The sequence below is a fragment of the Hemicordylus capensis genome, chromosome 2 (assembly GCF_027244095.1).
Source record: "Hemicordylus capensis ecotype Gifberg chromosome 2, rHemCap1.1.pri, whole genome shotgun sequence".
NCBI classification, from domain to species: Eukaryota; Metazoa; Chordata; class Lepidosauria; order Squamata; family Cordylidae; genus Hemicordylus; species Hemicordylus capensis.
Window position 1 is genome coordinate 22,901,130 of NC_069658.1, and position 24,313 is coordinate 22,925,442.

General features: G+C 43.2%; 1 protein-coding gene across 12 annotated transcripts in view; it reads right to left on the reverse strand.

The window, feature by feature from the left end:
- Nucleotides 1–651: 651 nt before the first annotated feature.
- The window catches only part of PDZD2 (PDZ domain containing 2), a 382,173-nt gene continuing 358,511 nt past the window's right edge, over nucleotides 652–24,313 (reverse strand). For all 12 annotated transcript variants that reach the window (XM_053299060.1, XM_053299054.1, XM_053299061.1 and 9 more), the window contains 6 exons: nucleotides 20,049–23,619; nucleotides 16,655–16,772; nucleotides 13,251–13,352; nucleotides 9,799–10,072; nucleotides 9,001–9,135; nucleotides 652–6,074 (listed from right to left, as the gene is read on the reverse strand). In XM_053299060.1, coding sequence (XP_053155035.1) covers nucleotides 5,908–6,074; nucleotides 9,001–9,135; nucleotides 9,799–10,072; nucleotides 13,251–13,352; nucleotides 16,655–16,772; nucleotides 20,049–23,619 — 4,367 coding nt within the window. In that variant the 3' untranslated portion in view covers nucleotides 652–5,907. The remainder of the gene's footprint in view (nucleotides 6,075–9,000; nucleotides 9,136–9,798; nucleotides 10,073–13,250; nucleotides 13,353–16,654; nucleotides 16,773–20,048; nucleotides 23,620–24,313) is intronic.

Below are 24,313 nucleotides of genomic sequence, written 5' to 3' on the forward strand. Positions count from 1 at the left end.
CTCGCCTCTTTTTAAAACCAGCTGGCCACTTTCTTTTCGCTCAGTCCTAGATAGTGGGCTTCATGCCAATCAGAGTTGCAGGGAAATGTCAGGTTTCACACAATTGCCTAACCTACTTCACAGGGTTGTTGTGAAGAGAAACCTAAGTATGTAGTACACAGCTCTGGGCTCCTTGGAGGAAGAGAGTGCTGGACTAGGACTGGGGAGACCCGAGTTCAAATCCCCACTCAGCCATGAAACTAGCTGGGTGACTCTGGGCCAGTCACTTCTCTCTCAGCCTAACCTACTTCACAGGGTTGTTGTGAAAGAGAAACTCAAGTATGTAGTACACCAGTGGCTGTTGTTGGTGTCTATCTTATATTTCTTTCTTAGATTGTGAGCCCTTTAAGAACGAGGAGCCATTTTGTTTGTTCATTCATTCATTCATTCATTTATATCTATGTAAACCGCTTTGGGAACTTTTGTTGAAGAGCGGTATATTAAAATTCATCGTATTCGTATCCATAATTTCCTTTAGGGATGTGCATGGACCATGGTCTGAATTTGGACTGGTCCGTGGTCTGAATGGCACATAGCAGACTAAAATCATACATCCAAAACATGAAATCTCAACACATATTTTAAAAACAAAGCGTGAGAGAAAAACACATAGAGCAGTACTAAGCCTCATGTTTATTTTCAAAAAATCACTAAAAAATGGGGGAATCGGGGAGGAGGAGGATTTACTGAGATGCAAATGGGGCAAAGCAACCTTTAGAAAAAGTACAGTCTAATTCCTATTATTGCACTTCTCTTATAACAACAAGGCATTTTTAAAATGATCTCAACACAAAGGATATATTTATATAAATAATGGTGTCAATATACAATATCATACAAGTAGTGTGTCACACTTAAAAAACACACACACATAGCTAAATTGTGGCCTAGTACATACAAACAGCAAATGACCTGTGTTTGGATGTTATATGACTCAGATTGCTGGTGAGGAATAACATAGTTGAATGCTTCCATGTGAGAAAAAATTCTCTGCATGTGGAAAACTAGCATGTCAGGGAAATGGATAGGCTAAAAGCCTTCTCCTTGACCAGTTCATTTTCTTGGTACAGGGAATCCTTTTTCTTTTTAGTGGAATAAAGTTCCATCCTGTGACCACCTCAGCTGCAGCCTGAAGTGGAACAATCTACAGACTTATGATCTTTTCTACTGCTTGTGTGACTAGAGGCTGTGAGTCTGGTTTCTTATTGAGTGTGCTCTCCACTTTCATCCTTATGTTCATATACTGTACAAATAAACTTCATTTACATCAAATATGGTGAAGATGTGTGGCATATGACTAATCATCTCCTTACTAAACTGGTTTCCTGGAAGGTGGATTTCCTGTTGTATGTAGTACAGACAGATTTTGAATATGCCAATTTCAGTTCAATTGAATCAAAAGAAATGTTTGTTTTTTGGTAATGAATCACCACACAAAGGGTTACTATTAAATTAAGTAAAAGGTTTAACAGTAATAGAGAACAATATCATGTATATCCAGAATAAGTTTACAGATCAGCATAGACATTAAATTCATTATACCTCTTAAACTATATTCAGCATTTTATGACATAATCTCCTCTCGTTGTGTTTAACAAACAGACCTAACAGATGGGAACTGCAAGACTGTCTGCAAACAATTTGAATATCTTCTGAAAAATTCTCTTGTAATGACTTGTAATGTTTACAAAACCATGGTGTATTATGCCTCATTTTCCAGACACACTTCACGTTAATGATGGCAAATGCTCACATGAAACATCTTCCTATTTTAAATCCTGCTTTATTCAGGATGAAAGCATTTGTATGCTGCTGGCAGCCATCATTTTAATAAACCTTAAAAATTGGATTGAGAAGCTGGGGGGTTCCCCCGTCTCTGGGAGGAAAAACTAACACACTGTTACAGTTTAGAAATCTAAATTAGCTAATGATTGGTACTGTATATCAGTGTATATAACAGCCAGTTCCCAGCACTCCATCACTTTGTCAAGTGCTTAACATCGGGGAGTGCAGTGCTGAATGGAATACAGGAGGTGTTCGCTCTCAGACTTGGGTCCCCAGTTGTTGTTGGACTACAACTCCCATCAGCCCCTGACACATTGCCCAGCTGCCCTTGTGGCAGGGGATGGTAGGAGTTGTAATACCAACAACATCTGAGGACCCAAGTTTGAGAACAGCTGGAATATGGGATAGGAGCTGAAGGTAGGGGACAGAGAACAAAGGAAAGGCAACAGGAGGAGGAAGGCTGCAGCATTTCAGCAGCAGTCCTCCCTTTGCCTGTGAAGTGTCAGAGGCCTTTAACTAGTCATCATAAAAGCAAAATCCTCTGCATCACAGATGGAAGCTGGTTGGTACCTATTCAGATAGGGACTTGCACGAGATTCAGTGGCTCCAACTGAGCTTCCTAGGACATCATAAACGGGCTGCAATTTGGAAAACGGGTTAAAAGATCAGAAGTAATTAAGCACTGGATTACAGGCATTGACATACGTGATGTGCAGAGTTATTGACCCATAACACTGTTCCCCGGGGTTGCTGCAGATTTCTAAGGCAGCTCTGACAGTCTTCTGGGGCAGTGGTCCCCCAGTTTTCCCCATTCATGACAACGGGGGAAACTGTTGGGCTGTTGTTTCAGAAAAGCACTGGGGCTTCCTTAGAAGCCCCATAACATGGCTCCATAACACTGCACAGGATGTAAGCCATTATTTTTTACCGAATTGCTCTCTTCTTTTACCAGTTTGTTTAGAGCCATTTAAAAGTTCCATTTAGAGCCATTCTAGAGTTGTGGGATCAGTAAAATATTCTGTTAACAGGCTCACCCAATGTTCACAAAGAAAGGCAAAAATTTCTCAAGTTGCTTAGAACTCTTCCTTGGGCTGGATGCTTTCTTTCTTTCTTTCTTTCTTTCTTTCTTTCTTTCTTTCTTTCTTTCTTTCTTCAAGAGGGCTTTAAAAAGAAATTTCTGATTGGAGGTGGGGAATTACACTATTTCAAGACTGGTAATGGAAGAAACATTTGAAGGGAGACTACTCATGCCACGCCTTTATGGTAGGCAAACTATACATTCAGACAAACAAACATATAAAATACAACCACACAATATAAGGCTGGAATGAAATGGAAGACTCTCTCATAAATACAGAAGCCATTTGCAAAAGTTTGGATTTTAAAAACCTACTTGTTATTCAGCATTGGCGTGACCTGGGATTTTGTAGCTATCTCTGATGGCAAATTAAGGCAATAGGAACAAACTAGTTTCCCCCTCTGTTTTTAGGCATCGTGATTTTACTTTGACACCTGTGTATTTTTCAGTCACCCCTGCTTTAGAAAAAAATAACTATTCTATCTACAAAAATCTCTGTGCCTAAAATAACGTACACATCAAAACAACTTGTCAGATATGTGATTTGACTCTGTGTGCAACATTAAAGGTAAGTGCTTGTGATGCTCTGGAGCGTATTATTATGCACACACATTTTAAAAAATGAACTCTGAACTACACACAAAGGCTTCAGTCTGGCTCTGGTAACCAGCCATGAAGAACAACTGGGGGCCATGGATCTCCCCAACTTCCTGGAAAGATACATCTAGCCACTTTGATTGACCTCATTGAGCATCATGCTGCAGTGGTGGGTGTACAGCTGCCTTCACACTGGCCACATGTCTGGAAGTGTCCTTCCATATCTGAATTCCCCTTGGTGTGGGGGCGGGGGCAACAACATGTAAGTGTCACAACACTCTATCCATATCAGCAAACCCAGTAATTGCCTATATGTATATGCACACACAATATACTACAAAAACATGATTTTAGCATAGAACCAGCAGAAAATATGGCCACTCAGAATTTACATGTGCAGAATCTTTCTCCAAGCAGTCTGGGTTTTTGAAATCTCCCAATTATTCAAATTTCTTGTGTCTTTATCCTTTCACCCCTTACAACTTAGTTTAAGCAAACAGTTTTTCGGTTATTTTAACATTCTGATTATACAGAAGTATAACTGGATACCAGACCAGTTTGATAAAGGCAGACATTTCCCTTGCCATTATAGGAAATGATGTAAGCTCCATTTCTTCTGAAAGCCAGGTCATCTAATTTCCAATTATTTAACTATAGGCCTCCAAGCTTGAAAATTTTGATCATTCACTTGTGTATCTCAAAAGAGTTTGTATCTCCCCTTGCAGAAAGGCTCCAACTGTTTGGAATAAAATATCCAACTAGGACAAATCTCTCTCTTCATGGTTTCCTCCAGTCTGATATTCAATTATTAGTGACTTAATACAAGTTGCTTATTTAGATGTGTATTCATATATATTTAAACAGAGTTCAGAATTCCATGGTAAAAAGCATTTGCAGTTCTGGTTTCCCAAAGTTGTGCAAGCTTTGTTTCATACCATTTTTATTTTTATTTTTATTTAAAAGCCAAAGGAACCAAGTGTAGTGTAATTCTATTTGGAAGTAAGTTCCATGGTGTTTAATGGGGTTTACTCCCTAGGAAGTGTGTTTAAGGTTGCAGCCTTAGTAAAAATGTTCCAAAGATTGTCCTATTTTTAATAAATCAATGAAGGACCACAAGTCACCTGAAAACAAAACTATGCAATATGGCCAGAAAATCTCACTTCTCACAAACAGAAGGCAAGTTTCCTCTCTCACCTTGCAAAGAGTAACAATGTCAAGAACACACAACTAAAAAAATTGATTTTAAAAAATTCACCAACATACACTTCCCAATAAATGTACCAATAAATAGTTCCCAGGTATAAAAATTATGCCACGTCTTCTTCTTTGGGCACTGAAATGCTGTGATTTCGCAACAGGGAGAATGAGGACGAGGTTGCCACTAAACCTGAGGTTCCTTTTGAGGCCCCCATATGAATCCGCCATATACAAGCCAGACTATTGGTCTGTCTAGCCCAGAACTGCCTACTCTGAATATCAGCAGCATTCCATGGTCTCAGGCAATGGTTCTTCCTAGCTCTGGTACCTAAGAACTTTTAACTGGAGATGCCAGGGACTGGAACTGGGAGGTCATTCATGCAAAGGATGTACAGTACTCTACCACCAAGTTATGCTCTGTTCCAAGACACTGGAAACAATCTTGTCATGTAATAGTTGGGTGGCTCCAAAGAGGACACTTGAATCCTCTGACTGTAGCAGGAAGAAACCAGAGACTATTTTTTGTAGGTGCTACTGAGTTCTCCCATGTTGTCTATGCAAAGTACCATCAATGTGCCATCTATATGGCAAGTGCAAAGTCACACATAGCCAGTAAGTGATTTCTAAAATGGGGTGGGAGAAGTCAAGTTGCCTGGCAGTCCCACCCTCTGACCTAAAACCCTTCCCTGCCACCACAATTCCAGATATGTGAGCTTGGTTGGGGTTGCCCAGGTGATGTGTCAAGTGCACTCTGCACGTGCTCGAATGTATTCTCTTCACATATTACGGAGCAGAGCCCTTGTACTGAAAACAGATTCCAAGGTTGAGTCCTGACTTGAGTTCAGCCCTGAACAAAATAACCTGCCTTTGGTGCAGCTCCACACAGGTGATTCCTCAGGAAATCTCCAGGACTGCGAAAATTCAGGTAACAGAAGTTCATGTAGCCTATTGGAAAAGTCTGTGGCACTTTGATTTCTTCCATCCTGGTGGGGAACAATGTCCTTGCCATTTTTAAAACAATAGCACACTGGCAGGCATGTATTCCTGGCTGATGTATCTTGACGTTCCTTAGCTGAATGAAACATTCTCCTGTAGATCAATGCCACTGAATCACTGAGACTCAACTTCTGAAATATGTGTCCTAGTTCCGGTATACACTGCTTGGAAGTGCCCGCTCAAAAGGTACGTTTAGCTGGATGGGACTACACCCATCATACTGGAGGCTGATGCTTTCTGATAAGCAATTGCACAGGCCCCTCTGCGACAGATTTAATGATATTCCAGGCATCATAATGCATGAGTCCGAGCAGGGATTTTCCTCCAATGGAAAGAATTTCATCTCCAGCTTCCAGCTTTCCAGCTTGTTCTGCAGCGCCACCTATTGTTGAGAAAGGAAATGTTAGGGCAGAGGCAACACAGGAAGACCAAAAACAGTCCTAAATGATGTGGTGGTGTCAAGGCAATATTTGCTATCTGGGAACTGTAGTGTAATTACAGTTCTAAAATGTACTCTGTTACAATCCACATGAGTACAAGCTTATTGTGGCAACTGAGACTATAATTAACTTTATATTTAGTATTCCTAGAATAACTTTTGTTTCTTTTTACTTCTGTTCTCTGCCTTACAAGGGGCCCATGAGTTCCATTTAGGGCTGGTGACAGGACCAGGTAATTGCTAAGTTTTATATTTCCAGTATAAAATGTTGTTTCAATGTGTTCAATGTTGGGGGAACAGTCCTTATGGTTTCTTTGTTCCAGCAGTCCTCAATGCAACCTGAAATCAATTTTACACCTAAACCCTATTGACATGTGATGTTCAGCACTTGTACGAGTGTACACACAGGTACAGTTATTCACTTATTATGTTGAACACAGGTACAGTACACTTCCCATCTGTACCCTGCGTTTGAGGGACCTGCACCCAGATTCACTTTTAAAATGAACCCAGGTGCAGTCATTCACACAAAAATAGGAGTGTACAGACAGCTCCACAGTCATACAACATCATGTCTGAACAGGGCTTACAGTCTCGTCTCCTGCATTCCATCTTAAAAAAACTATGAATTGTAGATTTTGGGGTTTTTAACTTCATGTCCCAAAGTCTTCAGTCTGTAGTCTCTCTCCCCCCACCATCCCCGCCCATCTACTTGTCTTCTTCTAGAAGAAGCATTTCAGGGAACTCAAAAACCTGTTCACCATTTTGTGACATTTTAGTGTATCACCATACTGTGGCTTTTGAATTTATTGGTCTAATGGACCAGCACAGCAACCCATGGTTTTTTAAATTTACCAAATGCTGCATCTATATCATGTTCACCTCTACACCATGCTAGCGCAGCTGGTCTAAAATTTCCATTTTAGAGAAGGGCGCTGAGTCTGAGTGAGAGTGACTTGACTGAGGTCAGATACGCAAAACAAGGAATACAAGCTTTCCCTGGTGACTGAAAAACATCAAGGAATGGCCATGGCTCAGTGGCAGAGCACCTGCTTTGCACGCTGAAGGTCCCATTTTCAATCCCTGGTATCTCCAAAGAGGGCTGGGAAAGATCCCTGTCTGAAACCCAGAGAGCTGCTGCCAGTCAGTGTAGATCAGAACTGCACAACTTTGGCCTTGCAGCTTTGCTGGACTACTACTACTACAATATTTATATACCGCTCATCAGCCAAAGTTCTCAAAGCGGTTTACATAGAAAAATAAATAATACATCAAGAAGATGGTCCCCTGTCCCCAAAGGGCTCACAAGCTAGAAAGAAACATAAGGCACATGCCAGCAACAGCCACTGGAGGGATGCTGTGCTGGGGTTGGATAGGGCCAGTTGCTCTGCCCCTGCTAAATAGAAGAGAATCACCACTTTGAAATATGCCTCTTTGCTTAGTTAGCTACAACTTGTGTCATCCCTATTTGCCATGGAGGCTAGGGATGATGGGATTTGTAGTCCAACAACAGCTGCAGAGCTGCAGATGTGCAGCCTTGGTATAGACAGTACAGAGCTAGATGGACCAATGGTCCAACTCAATATAATGCAATTTTCTATATGCTGAGGAGAATAAAGAAGCCCAATATGTTTAGGAATGTGTTTGGAAAATGGTAAAAATATTATCGCTTGTCTGAAAGAAGTACTTAACTCTGTGTTGGATTGTGACCAGTAGATTATTTAAGAGTGGGATGTGCATATATTTACTAACAATAGTTATAGAGCAATTTAATGACTCACAAGATGGTTTTTAATAAAGCATATTAACAGTATGATCCTATGTCTGTTTAATTGGAAGTAAGTCTCTCTGTTTTCAATGAAGCTTACTCCTAGGTAAGCATCCATAGGATTGCAGCCTGAAAGAATTCACAGTTCAGGTCTAAAATAATTCTTTAAAACCAACAGATTTAAAAAAAATAAAAAAATTTAAAAATCGGCAGGGAGAGAAAGCGGAGGACAGGCCGGCTGGCGGAAGGGGAGAGAAAGTGGTGGCCAGGCTGGCCGGCTGGCAGGGAGAAAAAGCAAACGCCAGGCTGGCCAGCGGGCGGGGAGATAAAGGCCAGCCCGGCCGGCGGGCAGGGAGAGAAAGCGGAAGCCAGGCCAGCCGGCAGGTGGGAAGAGAAAGCAGTGGCCAGCCCGGCCGGAGGTGAGAGAAAGCGGTGGCCAGGCCGGCTGGTGTGGTGGGGGGAGCAGTGGCCAGGCTGGCCATAGGGGTGGGGAGAGAAAGTAGTGGCCAGACCGGTGGGAGAGAAAGACGGAGGGGGGCTGAGAACGAGGGAGAACTAGAGGCACAGATGCTCTGCACCCAGGCCAGCTAGTTACTACTACTACTACTACTACTACTACTACTACTACTACTACTATTATTATTATTATTATTACATACTGCTTTTTAACAGCAACAAAATGTTCTTGAATACGACAAATATTTATATACCGCTTTTCAACAAAAGTTCCCAAACCTGATTACATAGATATAAATAAATAAATAAATAAATAAATAAATAAATAAATAAATAAATAAAATGGCTCCCTGTCCCTAAAAGGATCACAATCTAAAAAGGAAACATAAGACAGACACCAGCAACAGCCACTGGAGGGATGCTGTGCTGGGGATGGATAGGGCCAGTTGCTCTCCCACTGCTAAATAATATAAGAGAATTGCCAATTTTAAAAAGTGCCTCTTTGCTCAGTTCTCAAAATGGTTTACACAGTAGAAGGAATGAGAAAATGGTCCCTTGTCCCAAATAGGCCCACAATCTAAGAAGAACCACAGGGAGACACAAGTAATGGCCACTGAGAGGGATGCTTTGCCATTTCCCAAGTACCTTTGAATATTCTTTTGATAAGTAAAGGTCTGTCTCCACAGATTGAAGCTTTTCCTCCATCTAGACTGAATCCCAAGCCAGCAGATGTCTTCAAAAGTTCCACACAAATGACATCATTCAGCTCTCTGCTTGGACCTTCGGGGGGAAAAACACACACAGAGAGCTCACTCACTGATTACCAGATTTAGGCGGTCATACCAAAGAAAGCATGAGATTCTTTGTTCTTAGCAGAGAATCACAGATGTTCCTGTTTCCCAGCCCTTGGGAAGTACAAATTATCATTCACAGCATTTTCTGCCCTGTGTTACTCCTGTTCCTTGGAATTAATAAGCAGTCAATTATAATTTTGGGATGGTTTTCTGCTTTTCAGTTACTGGTCCACAGTTCCAACTACTCTGCAGGAATAGTTTGATGTTGGACTGCAGGAACGTGTGTCAATCCAAATACGTTTGTCTTTGGAAACAAAGCTCTAAAATGTTCATATTTATGACATTATTCGTATACCAGCACCTGAGAGGCCCTAATCTTATTTCCAGTTGGTCTGAGTGGAAACCTACCAACTTGATTCCACATGGATTAGGCTGTGCCTGGAATATCTAAGCATCTACCTGCCTGTGATGACTCCTTGACATACTAGTTGAGTTCCAAGGAGTCCAAATGAGAACTCAAGTACATTTTCACCTGCTCTATCCAGTTGCAGAAATACACAGACAGTGATAATAGGAACCATGTGGGCCCTTTCCCCTCATTGGTTATTCTTTGAATTCATTCCAGCTGCTGTTGAACTGAACACTGTACCTGCTCCTTTCCCCATCACTGCAGCTTTCACTGCCACCAAAGTTTGTCTTCCAGGAGCACATATTTCAGGCTTGGAAGAAGAGATATTTTCTCCATCTTTCTCCTTCTTGATGACAACAATGGCATATTTGTGCAGCCGGGCCTGGTGAAGAGCATTGAGCACGTCTCCGTGCACCGAACCCGCAAGACAAACGCCATTGATGGAAAGGATGAGGTCTCCGCGATGGATGATCCCTTCCTGGGATGCCACCCCCTTTGAAAACACACGATGGACCTACCAAAAAAAGAAAGGGGGAAAAAAATAGAGGCTGAGATGAAGGTTATCAACTGACGAAATAATTTTGAGTTGACTAAAGAATTTTGAGTTGATTAAACATCTGACTTTTAACTAATGTATTCAGGGATTCTCACTCAAACTCGGGATTCTCAAACTTTGGCCATAGTGGCTGGAGATTAGGGGAGGTGTAGTACAATAACATTTGGGGACCCAAATTTGGGATCCACTGAATTACTTGATTGATTAATGAACCTATTCTATTTAAATGAGTTTGCATATTGTTAAAAATTCATTATTGGTGCCTTTTTAATGCATCAGAGGAAGAATATAATAACATACAATTTAATAAACAGAATTTATTGCTCACTGTTGGAAGGAACGGACAATTTTAATATTTTTCTAACACACCAGACTCAAAATAGGCTAAAAACACACACACTACATAAACAGATGTGCACAATTCACAGCTCCACTGATTACAATTTGTCCCAACAGCTAAAGAGATGGCTAGATTCTATTAAAATATACGATTATATGATGCTATTATATCTAACAAATGATACTAATAGCATCATATATTATATAATATGTATTATATAATATGTATTGTATTGTATAGGATGCTATTAATAAATGAATCATCTTTGAAACAAACAAGGATGCCCTTCAAAATCTTACAAAATCTTAATAATACATATATATGGATTGTCACACTGGATTTTACCAAAGGTAAATCTAGTCTGGCATTCTGTCTCCAGCACTGACCAGTCATACAGCTCTGGGAAGCTCATAAGCCAAGTATGAATAGACTAGTATGTGTAAGCCCGTTGTAATAACGGGCTCTAGTGGGGGGGCGGTTCCCGCTGCCGCCTCACCCGCCTCGGGCGCACTCCTTGGGCCGACACCTCTGCCGCCGCCTCGGGCGCTCTCTCCGCCCGCCGTTTCTTGTGGCGGCGGCCGCCGCCATCGGAGCCAGTCGCCCCGCCACGGCCACCGCCTCCTTGGCCCGCACTCCTTTGGCCGAGGCCGCGGCTCTGCCGCCGCCTCGGCCGCACCCTCCGCCCGCCGCTTCTGCTCCTTCTGGTCTCCCGTGGCGGCCGCCGCCGCCATCGGGGCCAGTCGCCCACCGGCGGCCGGGTCCAACATGGCCGCCCATCTCCGCGCATGCCCAGAACGAGCGAAAAAGACACGGGCGGCACGGACGCGCGCCCAAGGCTTTTATGGGTAAGGATTCCAGTCTATTTATGGAATCACAGATTTGGTAAGCACCAAAAGACCATCTAGCTTAACCCCTTGCCCAAAGGCAGGACCTTCAGTCTGTGTAATCTGAGAAGTCTGAATTTGTGCTGCAAGTGGTGTATTATTAGTTGCCACTCCCTATAGCCATGAGACCCATGTTCTGTGTGGGCATCTATCCTCTCATTTTCTTAATAGCATATACAGCTTCATATTGTTGATATATTCTAATAAGAACAGTTCCTTCAATTGGGCTTTGGTCTGGTAAACACTGACTGTGGGTTATTTGAAGAGAAGATATATTTTGACAAAATTTTGACAAATTTTGAGAGCCAGTGTGGTGTAGTGGTTAGAGTGCTGGACTAGGACTGGGGAGACCCGAGTTCAAATCCCCATTCAGCCATGAAACTAGCTGGGTGACTCTGGGCCAGTCACTTCTCTCTCAGCCTAGCGTACTTCACAGGGTTGTTGTGAAAGAGAAACTCAAGTATGTTGTACACCGCTCTGGGCTCCTTGGAGGAAGAGCGGGATATAAATGTAAAAATAACAACAACAGCTTTAAAAAACCATGGTCCACTTGTTGCACAGAGAGATGAGGGCAGAAGAAAGGCTCCACTCTCACAGAGAGATCAGAGAGGAGAGCTGGTCTTGTGGTAGCAAGCATGAATTGTTCCCTTTGCTAAGCAGGGTCCACCCTGCTTTGCATTTGAATGGGAGGGTACATGTGTGAACACTGGAAGATATTCCCCCTAGGGGATGGGGCCGCTCTGGGAAGAGCACCTGCATGCTTGCAGGCAGAAAGTTCTGGCATCTGCAGATAGGGCTGGGAGAGACTCCTGCCTGTAACCTTGGAGAAGCTGCTGCTAGTCTGTGTAGACAGTACTGAGCTAGATGGACCAATGGTCTGATTTGGTAGAAGGCAGCTCCCTATGTTCCTATAGAGCAGTTCAGCAAAGGCTTGTTCCGCAGGCCACTGCGTGCAGAGGAGGATGGCGAAGCAACTTTTGCTTCTCCCCTCTCTCTGAAAAAGCTCTTTTTGCTTCCACAAATATGTCCCTGAGGTCTGTGAAGGATATGCAAACAGAGTGGTAAGGTAGTGCACCCTACCGTGAACAGCTACAGAAGTACTAAATGTGGTTTGCTTTGTTCATATGAGCACCATCTCTATGCCTTATGATGAGGAAAACCAGAAGGTGGCAAATGCAGGACAGGCACTTATGCAAGCTGCAGTGGGTAGCCTCCTCCAAAGCTGGGGAATTCTGCTTGGTCTCTGCATCAGGAGAGACTCCACGCTTTGATCACATGTGGTGCAGCAAAATTACCTGCAGCAAAATTACCTGCAAGGTCAAAACAGCCGATCATACAGAGATGCAGCAGGAAGCCTCCCTTATAGATGGGCTCACTGGAGACTTTATTTATTGCAGAACGCTTTTAGATAGAACCGTATCTCAGTGGTAGAGCATGTGCCTCCACATGCAGAAGGTTCCAGGTTCAATCCCTGGAATTTCCAGGTAGGGTTGGGGGAGACCTCTAGAGAGCCACTGCCAATCAAGTAGCAAGCAATACTAAGATAGATAAACCAAAGGCCTGACTCAGGAGAATGCAGTTTTCTCATGGCATATGGTTTGGGAATAACTAGAAAAAGAGGCAAGATGGATGTTCATTGGGACTCCAGCCTAGTAGATACAGGAGCCATAATCATCGAGATGTATATCAGCTATTGCTGATAGTCTTTTATGGCACGATCATGCATCAGGGTTAATTTGGCACTTGTGGCATTTCCCTCTCTGATTGTTTTAGCAGATGGCATTCAAAAGGATGCAAGCAGCCACTCGCAGTAGGGCTTTATGGCTGGGGACTGCCTTGATAAATGAGCACTTGATCTAATTTCCAGCTGGCTCTGCAACCCACTTATGAGAAAGATGCAGTCACCACTTACGATGATTGATTTTTGTTCCAGGTCTACTCCACCAGCAACGCTGAATCCCAGGCCAGATCCTTCCTCTTTATTCAAGACTACAAAGTAAACATCTTCTTTGCACTGACAAAAAATGGGAAAAAGGAAAAGGAATATTCAAGAGTTAAAAAACAAGATGGAATATTAATAAAACTCACAACATGCCTGGAAGTTGAAAAGAATCATGTTTTCAAAAATTGCTTAATTAAAAAAAAATTAAATTGCAAAATTTTTAGATAGCTTAAATATCAGAATATTAGTGCAGAGGTTCTAAAGGAGGTTTTAGAATGCTTTTTTATCCTGAAGAGGTTGAGAAAGGCATTTTGGGTTTAGTGATGAGGCAAGCAGAGCACAAGTTTGAGCTAGGCCTTTTGAGAGTACAACCCTAGAATTTATTTTCAGTGCCATGACTCAGTGTTTTGTGTGCCTCTTAGAAGCAGTTGTGTAAGGGGCAAATTGGAATCCTGAAGAGCTGGTCTTGTGGTAGCAAGCATGACTTGTCCCATTAGCTGATTAGCAAGCATGACTTGTCCCATTAGGTCTGCCCTGGCTGCTTTTGAATGGGAGACCACATGTGAGCACTGTAAGATATTCCCCTTAGGGGATGGAACCACTCTGGGAAGAGCAGGTTTCAAGTTCCCTTTCTGGCTTCTCCAAGATAGGGCTGAGAGAGATTCCTGCCTGCAACCTTGGAGAAGCCGCTGCCAGTCTGTGTAGACAAAACTGAGCTAGATAGACCAATGGTCTGACTCCGTATATGGCAACTTCCTAGGTTCCTAATCATGTAAGCTGAAGAGGAGAGGGAGGAATGAATGGTGGTCCTGGAACTCTTAGGAAGGACAGTAGTGCTCCCCTGGGGCAAGGGGAGGGTGCGTAACCCATTGCTCAGTATGGAAAGTAGAAGTAGGTCCTGGGATTTCTAGAAGAGGAAGATGGTGAGTTCCCCTTGATCACCTGACTCCCTGGTGAGGAGGGTTCTGCCTAGAGATTTCCGTCTGGTGGTTGGAAGGTGCTGCAGTTCCTCCCGTGGCCAGTCAGCATGGTGGTGCAGAGAGTAAGGAGCCAGAGTTCCCAGGTTGAACTCTGTGACACCTGCAAAGCTGGATGTGTGGAACTGTAGGCCCCAGAAACTGGTATTACCTAACCACACCAGTACAAAAATATTAGCTTTCAGCTATTTTAGAAGACTGAGAATCATCCTACTGTGGACTAAAAGCCAGTGTACAAATTGCATAATGTTTTCCAACCCTTGTGCCACTTTGGACTTAAGAGCAGATGTGAGAAAGTATGCAGACATGCACTGTGTTCCAAGAAGCATTCAGTTTCATAAATATTTGAGTTCTTGGGTTTTACAAACCAGCATGAATAAATAATCTGTCTTAAGATTCCATGTGAAAATACTTAAAAGTGCATTTGATGACTTTTGGCTGGGAACAAAATCCAGTCATAGTCTTTCTGCAAAATCTGCCAAACCCACCTGGCTCATGAAACTCCTGGAAGTAACAAGCTTGAACCAGGTACTGGAGCAGAATTCAGAGGTTTGGGAATATCTTCCTCTACTAGCATCCCAAATGTTCTGACTTATAACTCCCCTAAATATAAGACATAGGTCTTTGACTTGCATAAAGATACAGATGTGCTGGGGTTGAGGGGAAGGGAGGAGAGAGCCAATTGTGATTGCTTTCAGAAGTTTGTGTACTTGACCAAAACAAATAGCCATTTTATGTGACTGAGTGACAAAAGGCACCATTCGGATGACTCCTTTTCAGCTATATGGAATGGTCTTGTGAAATTTTACCCCTCCAAGTTAACAGGCCCTAAAAATTGTGCGTTGGGCACATATTTTCATTATCTGGCAACCTGACATCTTACCAAGTGGAAGAACTTCCTCTCAGCCTAGCTTGCTGCACAAGCTCATAACTGTGACCTCACCTCTTCTCCACTCATCATCTGTGTGTGTGTGTGTGTGTGTGGGGGGACTCCTTTCAGGGCTCCATCACACACACATTTGTACATAAAGTGGCCACTGAGATTCTCCCGTCTAGGTGAGGATTTTTGAAAAACTCATATGAGCCAGATGGCCGGTTAAAAATCTAAGATTTAACAGCTCATCAGCAGCTCTCAAAGAACTCAGAGCATTTCACAAGTGTAGTAACACTTACAAGTGGTGGAAGGGGTAGATCTCCCACATGGATTTCTAGAACAGCTCATTTAATTATGAGATTCACGTTTAAGGAGGGGTGGGGAACCAGGTCCACAGTACTGCTGAGAATAAAAGAGCTCTTCAAATAAACCAAAGGAATTCATAGTAGACATTTTACATCCACAAGGTTTTGGACAAGTCACAGATTTGTTAATGGTACAAGATGGTCCATAAGAATGGAACATCTGAGGAGATTTTAGAATGGTGAATTGAAAAGAGTGCCCAGGGCAAGTGTGTAATGACAAAGGGAATTGTGGCTAAAAGCAAACTTCATCGCAGGAGGGCTTCCAATTGCTCTTGATGAAGCCATGATTCATAATCAGTACTCAGAAAATGAATACTTTTCAAACATTTGTGGTCTCAGAGAACCCACCAGCAGCCAGCCTGCCTGCCTGCCTCAACTCTGCAGAAGGAAGGCAGGATAGCCAGATACTCTGCCAGATTTATTCTCTGATTAGAAGGGAGTTGTTTCCCTGCAGCATGCTTGCCTCTAGTTGCAGTTTGGAACATCCTTTTCTTCTGAGTTCAGGCCTTCATGGATGGATTGGTTGGTCAGAGTTCATATGGCAAACCATACATGGCAACTGGCTTTCATATTTTCATGTCTGTGTCTAGTATTTGCATTTGGGTATTTACGATAAATGATAGAATTCCCCATCTTCCCCCAAGCCAGCTTTCAGGCTGAAAGGGTTGTCCTAGCTCCTGGCTGAGGTTAGGCTTTGGAGAATCTGATGGAGAAACCAGGCACACCTCCTCTCTGCTAAGCAGCCGATCAGCAGCTACCAGAAAACCACACTGGCTACATACTGGCTTCAGATCCTGCTTTATAAACAGCTTGGGACCAAGTCATACATAAAACTTTCCTTTCAAAAATAGCAACTGTGGGTGGGTGGTGGGGAATCCAGATTGGGACTGTGGGAGTGGGGCCTTCAGTCTTTGCCCCACCATGGTACAATCCATGTCAAGGCCATCTCATGGCTTTTTAAACAAGGGGGGCGGGAATTCACATTGGCATAAAAAAACTTCCAAAATATACCAGAGCCTCCCAAAATTCTACTGTTCTTCCCCAAGTAGAATTTTTAAACAAGGGTCTTAATCTGCCTTCAGATATTTTCCACTGTTAATTTATGAATATTGGCCACAGCTTTAAAAAACAAAACAAAAAACCCGTACTCAGGTTTACCTCTGCTTGTGCTTTGGCCTCCTGAAGTAGTGAAAAAATGTCACATTTTGTTGTCACTGAAGACAAAATTGATTGCAGTTTCTGCTGGTCCAGAGTGGAGACCAAGAGTTGATCCAAGCTAAAACATATTAGTACAAAAAACTGGATTGGATGAGACTGCAGATATGTGTTGAACTACATAATATTAACTATTCACGCTTTTTTAAAAAAAAGTTTCCTTCCAGACAACAAAATACTGCACAATGTGAAGAGCTTGTGTGCAAGTTGGAAGAAAGAGCTTACTTACCCTCCACACACTTCCACAGGCTTGTGTCATCTTTGCTAGTGGGGTTTCACAGGCTGTTCAGACAGACTGTCGGGACAATTTCTGCAGCACCATCTGCTGGCCAGTTCCTGCCTTGCACGAATAACTTTTCTCCATTTGCCAGAAGTACTAATAAAAAGGAGTGGGTTGCTCACAGAAGGCAAGCGCTGCCCAGCCAGTGGTGTTACAGAAATTGTCTGAGGTCCCTGCAGGAACTCAGATGCTTTTCAGACAACCGGCAGGGACCTTGCAAGAGTTCTGTGCTTTTCACAGTGCGCTGTTTTTGGATGTCTGGAAGGATCCTGAATGTGGATATAACCAGGAGAGCAGGACATTTTCATTACCCTGACATAGATGTTAAATGATGACAAGGATGAAGCAGAAATGTAAGACAAATTCTTAGAAACGGGAAAAAGATGGAGGCCATTATTGTCTTTTTGTGACATACTGTATAAACCAAGGACAGCCAAAGAAATGTATGGCCACCTTTGGCTTTGGTTGTCAAGAAGAATCTCAATAAACATATCGCCAAAGCAAGAAGATCTTTGTAAACATGGTTTGCTGTTGGTGGAAACAGAGGCCACATTTGCATGTAATAGGAAGCCAGAGTTAAAGGGGCCAGAGGTTGCCGATGTGTGCAACTCTGGTCCCATTTGGAAAACAACCCGAGGTTGTACACAGCAAACTCCAATTTGAAAGCTTGGCTTGCAGTGAGTTTTGCTGCTCACACCTGAGGTTTGAGTTCCGCGGTGTTACATGCAAATGCAGAACTGGAGGATGCAGTTGCTGTAACTGGAGTTGAGGGAGGAAGCTCCTCCCTCTCTCCTGCTGTGATTGGCTGTGCGGGCTGTCCTTCATGCAAGAAAGAAGCCCACACAGCCAAGTCCTCCTCCTCTCTGCAGTCTCCCTGACCACAGAGAGCCTGCTCTCAGTGTTGTCCAAATGTGGACAGGAGGACAGGGGTGGGTGGGGAGAGAAACCGCGGGTCCATTATACCTGCAGTTCTGTGTTACGTGTGAATGTGGCCAATGGCTTATCCTTCCAAGCCACACACTTTAACTGCTCAGACACAGATAGCTATGTAGGTCCATTACAACCAAATTCACAGGGATACTGGGACTGAGGACGCAAAGGCTGAAAACAAGAGTTAAGAGGTGTGCAAGACCTCCAAGTAGGGGGAGGAGTCCCCCTCAGGTATGAGGGTGGGGAGTTAGTGTGGGAAGGAAAAGGCAGTGGTTTGACCAACACAGCTTAGATAGAGGAGAAGCAGAAGCTTTGGTGACAGGAAAAAAGGAGAAATGGTGGCAGAATAGGCTGTGGGGTGGGAGAAACAGAGGGAGAAGCACTGAGGCTGCAGAGTCCTGCTAGAGAGCAAGAAGCACTGGAATGTAGGCAATGTATATGCTGCAATTCTGCAGGAGCACAGAAGTGGTGCAGAATCTGGTACCAGGTGCAGAATACAACTTAAGAATTTCTGTTTTCATTCCCCAAAACAACCACCTTTCCAAGTTTCTAGTTACATAAGAACAGCCCTGCTGGATCAGGCCCAAGGCCCATCTAGTCCAGCATCCTGTTTCGCACAGTGGCCCACCAGATGCTGCGTGCTGGAAGTCACAGGCAGGAGTTGAGGGCATGCCCTCTCTCCTACTGTTACTCCCCTGCAACTGGGAATCAGAGGCATCCTGCCTATGAGGTTGGAGGTGGCCTATTGCCCTCAGACTAGTAGCTTTTGATAGACCTCTCCTCCATGAAGTTATCCAAAACCCTCTTAAAGCCTTCCAGGTTGTTTGCTGTCACCACATCTTGTGGCAGAGAATTCCACAAGTGGATTATGCATTGTATGAAAAAGTACTTCCGTTTGTTGGTCCTAGATTTCCTGGCAATCAATTTCATGGGATGACCCCTGGTTCTGGTGTCTAATGTTTTCTAGAGTGAGAAAACACATCAAGAGGGAGAAGAATTTTTCTCTATCCACTTTCTCTACATCATGCATGATTTTATAGATCTCTATCATGTCTCCCTGCAGTCGTCTTTTTTCTAAACTAAATAGCCCCAGGTGTTGTAGCCTTGCGTCATAAAAAAGGTGCTCTAGGCCCTGATCATCTTGGTTGCCCTCTTCTGCACCTTTTCCAGTTCTAAGTTGTTATGGTTGCAAAGGCAAAGAGCCAGCATAGTGTAGTGGTTAGAGTACTGGACTAGGATTGGGGAGACCAGAGTTCAAATCCCCATTCAGCTATGAGACTTTCTGGGTGACTCTGGGCCAGTCACTTCTCTCTCAGCCTAACCTACTTCACAGGGTTGTTGTGAGAAGAAACTTAAGTATTTAGTGCACCACCCTGGACTCCTTGGAGGAAAAGTGAGATATAAATGTAAAAAATAAATAAATAAATATAACATAAAATAAATAAGAAGGCATGCTTCAAGATCTGTAAGAAAAGCCTGTTGAAAATCTCAGAAGCCAGAGGGGGTGGTTGCCTAAAAATTCTAGGAGACAAGGGTGAGACTTCAGAGTACTGCATGGCCCTCACTTCTCACAATGCACAGCAGAACCAGAAGAGATTATGCATAGTTTTAAAATTGAAGGATAAATTATACTAAAGTATGTACATTTCCCCAACAGTGCAGAATACAGCGTTTCTTGAGGCAGAATGCAAATAATTATTCAAGACAGCTTCCAGATTAAGTTAATCATGACTAAATCCCATTGGAATAATGGGACTTAAGTTAGTCATGACTACCCTGTTTCCCCGAAAGTAAGACCTACCCCGAAAGTAAAACCTAGCAGTAATTTCTGATGTACCGCTAATTGCCCTAGTGCATTTTTGGGGGCTAAAATTAATATAAGACACTGTCTTATTTTCGGGGAAACACAGTAACTTGTCTTGTTGATTTCAGTGGTCTTAGTCATGATTCGATGCTGCCCTCAGAACTCTGGGTGAAGAACTTTAATTCTTTTAGTGACGACAACACAGTTCTGACTATAGGTCATGCACTGCGTAGCTTTTGGTTGCAAGAAGGTTTTGCTATGTGGCTCTGGAACGTTGCTCACTCCCAAGATAAAACTAATACTGAGAAAAGGGTGGAACTAACCTGATTGACCAGCTTTTCCCTGAGTGCATCTGAGTGCTGGTATCATGCTGTACCACTTCCTCGTCGGATGCTGATCCAGGAGTGCCAGAACCACTGGTCCAGGGACTGCTGTCTTTGGAATGCTGCCTATTTGCCATCACAAGACTGGATTGCTCGGCACATTCATTCAAACTGGAAATGCTTTCGATGGGAAGGCCAAGAGGTCTGGTTGCAGGGGTGACTTCCATTTCTGTCTTGAAGTGGGCAGATTTGGACTCCATAGAGAAGTCCTCGCTACACAGCTTGTCGAGGTCTGGCATGCTCAAGGCCCTCAGCTCCCGGAGTTTGGAGCGGGATAAAGGTGTGTGTCTGATGTGCCCCCCTGAGGTCCGGCTTCTTCGAGCATTGGTGGCAGACAGTGGCAAACTATCTGCACTTTCCAAAGCACCGCCCTTTTCACACTTCTCCATGTGAGCATCATCCTTGCTGTCCTCAGTGGAATTCTGCTGCAGATGCATTAATGCAGCGCTAGTGGAGGATTTTGTCATCCGTGGCGATGCTGGAGCTTCACTTTCACAGTAGGAGCTCAAGCTTCGTCTCAGTGCCTGGACGGCATCGTTCACGCTGGTAGCTGAAACGGCAGAAACTCCACCTGACAACCTTCTCCCGATGGGAAGCTTAGAGCTGAGAGAGGTAGAATGTATGTCTATGGCTTTGACCATAGGCCTGTCGAAATTGGCAAGGTTCTCAAAAGATTTAATTCTCTGTTTCACTGAGAAAGACGAAATGGGATCGTGTGGCCAGTTGAGTTCATAATAGTAATAATTTCTCCGACAAGTTTTTAACTTCTCCGCAATGCGACTGCTGCTGTCACTAGGCAAGGGCAAGTCTTGGGTGCTCGATTTTGAGATACTATGAGATGTCTCTTTTCCACCTTGGGTGCCCTGGCCATTCATCAGACTGAGATGGACAATTTTCAGCATACCCATCTCTGAATGAGGGTATTTTTCACCTGAAACATTGCTCAGAATATCCTGGACATGTTGTGATGGAGAATCCATAGCATTGCTCTCCTCCCTCATATGATTTGATAACTGAGCAGGCATTGAGTATGTCCTCGTCACAGGTTTTAACAGCGTGTGTGCATTTTCTTCCTCAAAAGCTTTCTGCCTCAAATTCTGCATCACATTTCCTAGCTGGTTGTTCTTATTGTGACTGTCCTCTTTTTCCAGAGATGCCTCTGGAATTAAAGAGGATGGTGTGGAGGAGGAGGAAGATAATCTCACCTCAATGAAAGTGCGTTGGATTTCCTGACCTGTCTGCTCCTGCCTAGCTGAAGGATAAAGAAAACCAGAAGGATCTTTTTTAGAAGACCCAATGTTTTCAGAATCTAATGGGTCAAATTCACATCCACCATGATTCACCAAATTCATGCCCATTCTATGGTTTTCAGTTCTGTCACTCAGACAATCACTCTTGGTTGTAATTTTGGAAGGTGTGTTGATCTGAGGAGAACCTTCTCTTGTTTGGTAGTCCTCAGCATCAGCCGTATCTTTCTTTTCACTGTTCCTGGACACCCACATTGAGACTGGTGTTTCTTTTTCCTTTGCAGGATCCTCTGCCATTCCATCTTCACTTGGCTGTGAATTACTAATGGATATACCTTTATTGTTTTTCACAGTGTTGCTGTCACCATTCAACAGAGGTGAAGGTGATTCCTGAGGCACTACTAAAGATGGTTTATTATCCTCATCCTGTTGAAGAGTCCTGGAACCTGTTGTAAGGCTCCTGCTAGGTGGTTCCATATGTGTGACTTTTCTTGTAAGAAGTCTGGGTGACAAATGAACAGGCAGGGAAGTCTTTTTCTGATCAATGCCACCACCTTTTGCAGGAACAGTGCTAGGGGCATCTGGATTTGTCTTGGTCTTACTTTTAATAGTAAGACCCTTTAACTTTGGCCCTGGTTTGTTGCGTTGATTATTTGAAAGAGTATCTGCAAGACTCTTCTGGGGAATTCCTCTGGTTTCCTGATGCAATTTTTTTGAAGAGGATGGACTGTGCGGGACTGTAATGCCTTTGCCTTGGCCAGAGCTTTGAGTTTTTGAATTTGAACACTTAGAGGCAGGAAGAGCATTTATCTTTTCATTCTTCCCTGGTAATTCATGAGCAGCAGTGGCCTTACTCAGATCTTTTGATTTTGTCAAAAGAGGAGATCTGGAGCTGCACCCTGTTCTCTGTGATGCACAGTCCACAGGATTGCTGTCTGGTTTACTCAAGTGTGCTGAATCACTGGTTCCCTTCTTTGTTAAAGTAGAAGGATAGCCACTTGTATGACTGCTGGAATCTGATCCTAATTCATTTTCTGTATTTGATCTTTGCTTTTTAATCTGTTCATCTTTGTCTAGAAGGTTGCTGTCCCAACCATTGATGTTTCTTGTCATGAACAAATGCATTTCTTGTGCATCAGTTTTGCAAGTCCCACATGTTTCCATAAGCATCTCTCTGCTCTCTGAGCTAACCCTTCCTCCTCTCCTTAAGGCACCATTGTCATGGAAAGAGTAACCTGCATTGTCACCCACCAGATGATCTAATCTATCTATCCCTGGTGGAGAAACCTGAGAATGAAAGGATGTGGATGGAACCATACATTCTATATTGGGGTGCCTTGGTGAGTTTGATTCTTCCAGTGAGAATTTCCCATTGGACAGTTCCAGTGAACCAATTTCCGCCTTGCCTTCTGCCTCCAAATTATTATCTGAAGGACTGCATTCTGGTGGATGATGAAGTCCTTTTGCAGTAGATGTGACCTGCTCTTTTTGAGCAATCTGCTGCTGCTCACTATTCAAACAGCAAATTTCAATTTGCTCCTCATCTGACTCAAGATTGTTATGGGTCTCCAAGGGATTGTCACGAGCAGACAGTAAGAGCAAAGAACTGTCTGCAAGTCCAGGCATTTCAACTACAGATTCAGTGTCTGAGCTGGAATCCTCTGCAGCAGCATACATAGATTTTGGAAGAGTGTCATTTTTACGCTCCATCCCAACCAAAGTGTCTTCATTTAAACTGCTAAAATTTCTAGAATAGTTACTCAAACGAGTTTGATTCACAGTGAAAATCTTGTTTGTATTAATGGAATCCAACACAGAAAAGCCCAAGATTTCTTGTGCATTCGCTGTATTATTCAGAGCTCTTCCGGGAAGGTCATTCTTAATGCTATCTGATCGAGAATTAGAACAACCATCTTCTGCCATCACAGAAGCGTCTTCCTCGGCACACTTGTCCCTGATTAATAAGCACTTAGAATCCTTTTCTTCTGAAGAATTTAATTTGCCAAGGAAGTCATCCAATAATGGACTCACAGTGCTGCCCTGGGCACAGCTTGTTTCCAAGGAATTTGTTGGCATCTCCTTGGTCTTGGCATCAGATGGCAACATTGTCCTTCCTGCCACAGAACCTGGACTGTCCCTGTGCAAAGGTTCTTTGCGATTTGCAAAATTGTTTTCTTCATCAATCATGAGAACATTGCTTGTGTCCAGCTGAATTGCTTCATCAGACTCCGAGGACATAATTAGATTTGCAAATCTGTTCATAGCTGCATTAAAAAGAAAGGAAAGAAGTCATTGCATCTTCTTAACTACAAATATAAAACCTATACACAACTAGTGGCTGGCATTTTTTTTTCTTTTTAGAGAAAGGGTTCAGCTTAAGCAGCTGGATGGTAAAGCTTTATCACCTGCTAGATATTATTAATGTTGGCTGACATCCACACAAACGCTGTATACACGCAGCCCAAAAAAGAATTTGTGCAGTGGCAGAATGCCCATTTCTAAAGCATGGATACTCACACAATGGCTGGGAGACTTTTGCCTAACTTTATTTATTTAATGTAATAAATAAATACATAGTAAGTAAGTAAGTAAGTAAGTAAGTAAGTAAGTAAGTAAGTAATATCTCCCCTTCCCCTGGTAGTGCTCTGTGCCACTCATAATTTTGTCTGTGGGGCCTGTGCAGCCCTCAGGGCTATATCAGTGGGTTTCACAGAGCACTTCTGTGGAGGGAGAGCTCAGTGAAAATCCTTCCCTATGTGCAAGCATCCTTGCTTCAGAAGCAGGCACACAGCTGCTGGATGTATGCTTTGCGGGCAACGTACACACAGTGCTCATATGGATGTCAGTCACTAATTCTGCTTAGCAATTTTTTAATAGATTATGCTTCAAAGTACTCCCCAGACATTATTTTAATAATAATTACATTGGCTGACATCCAGAGCAGTATACCACCCACAA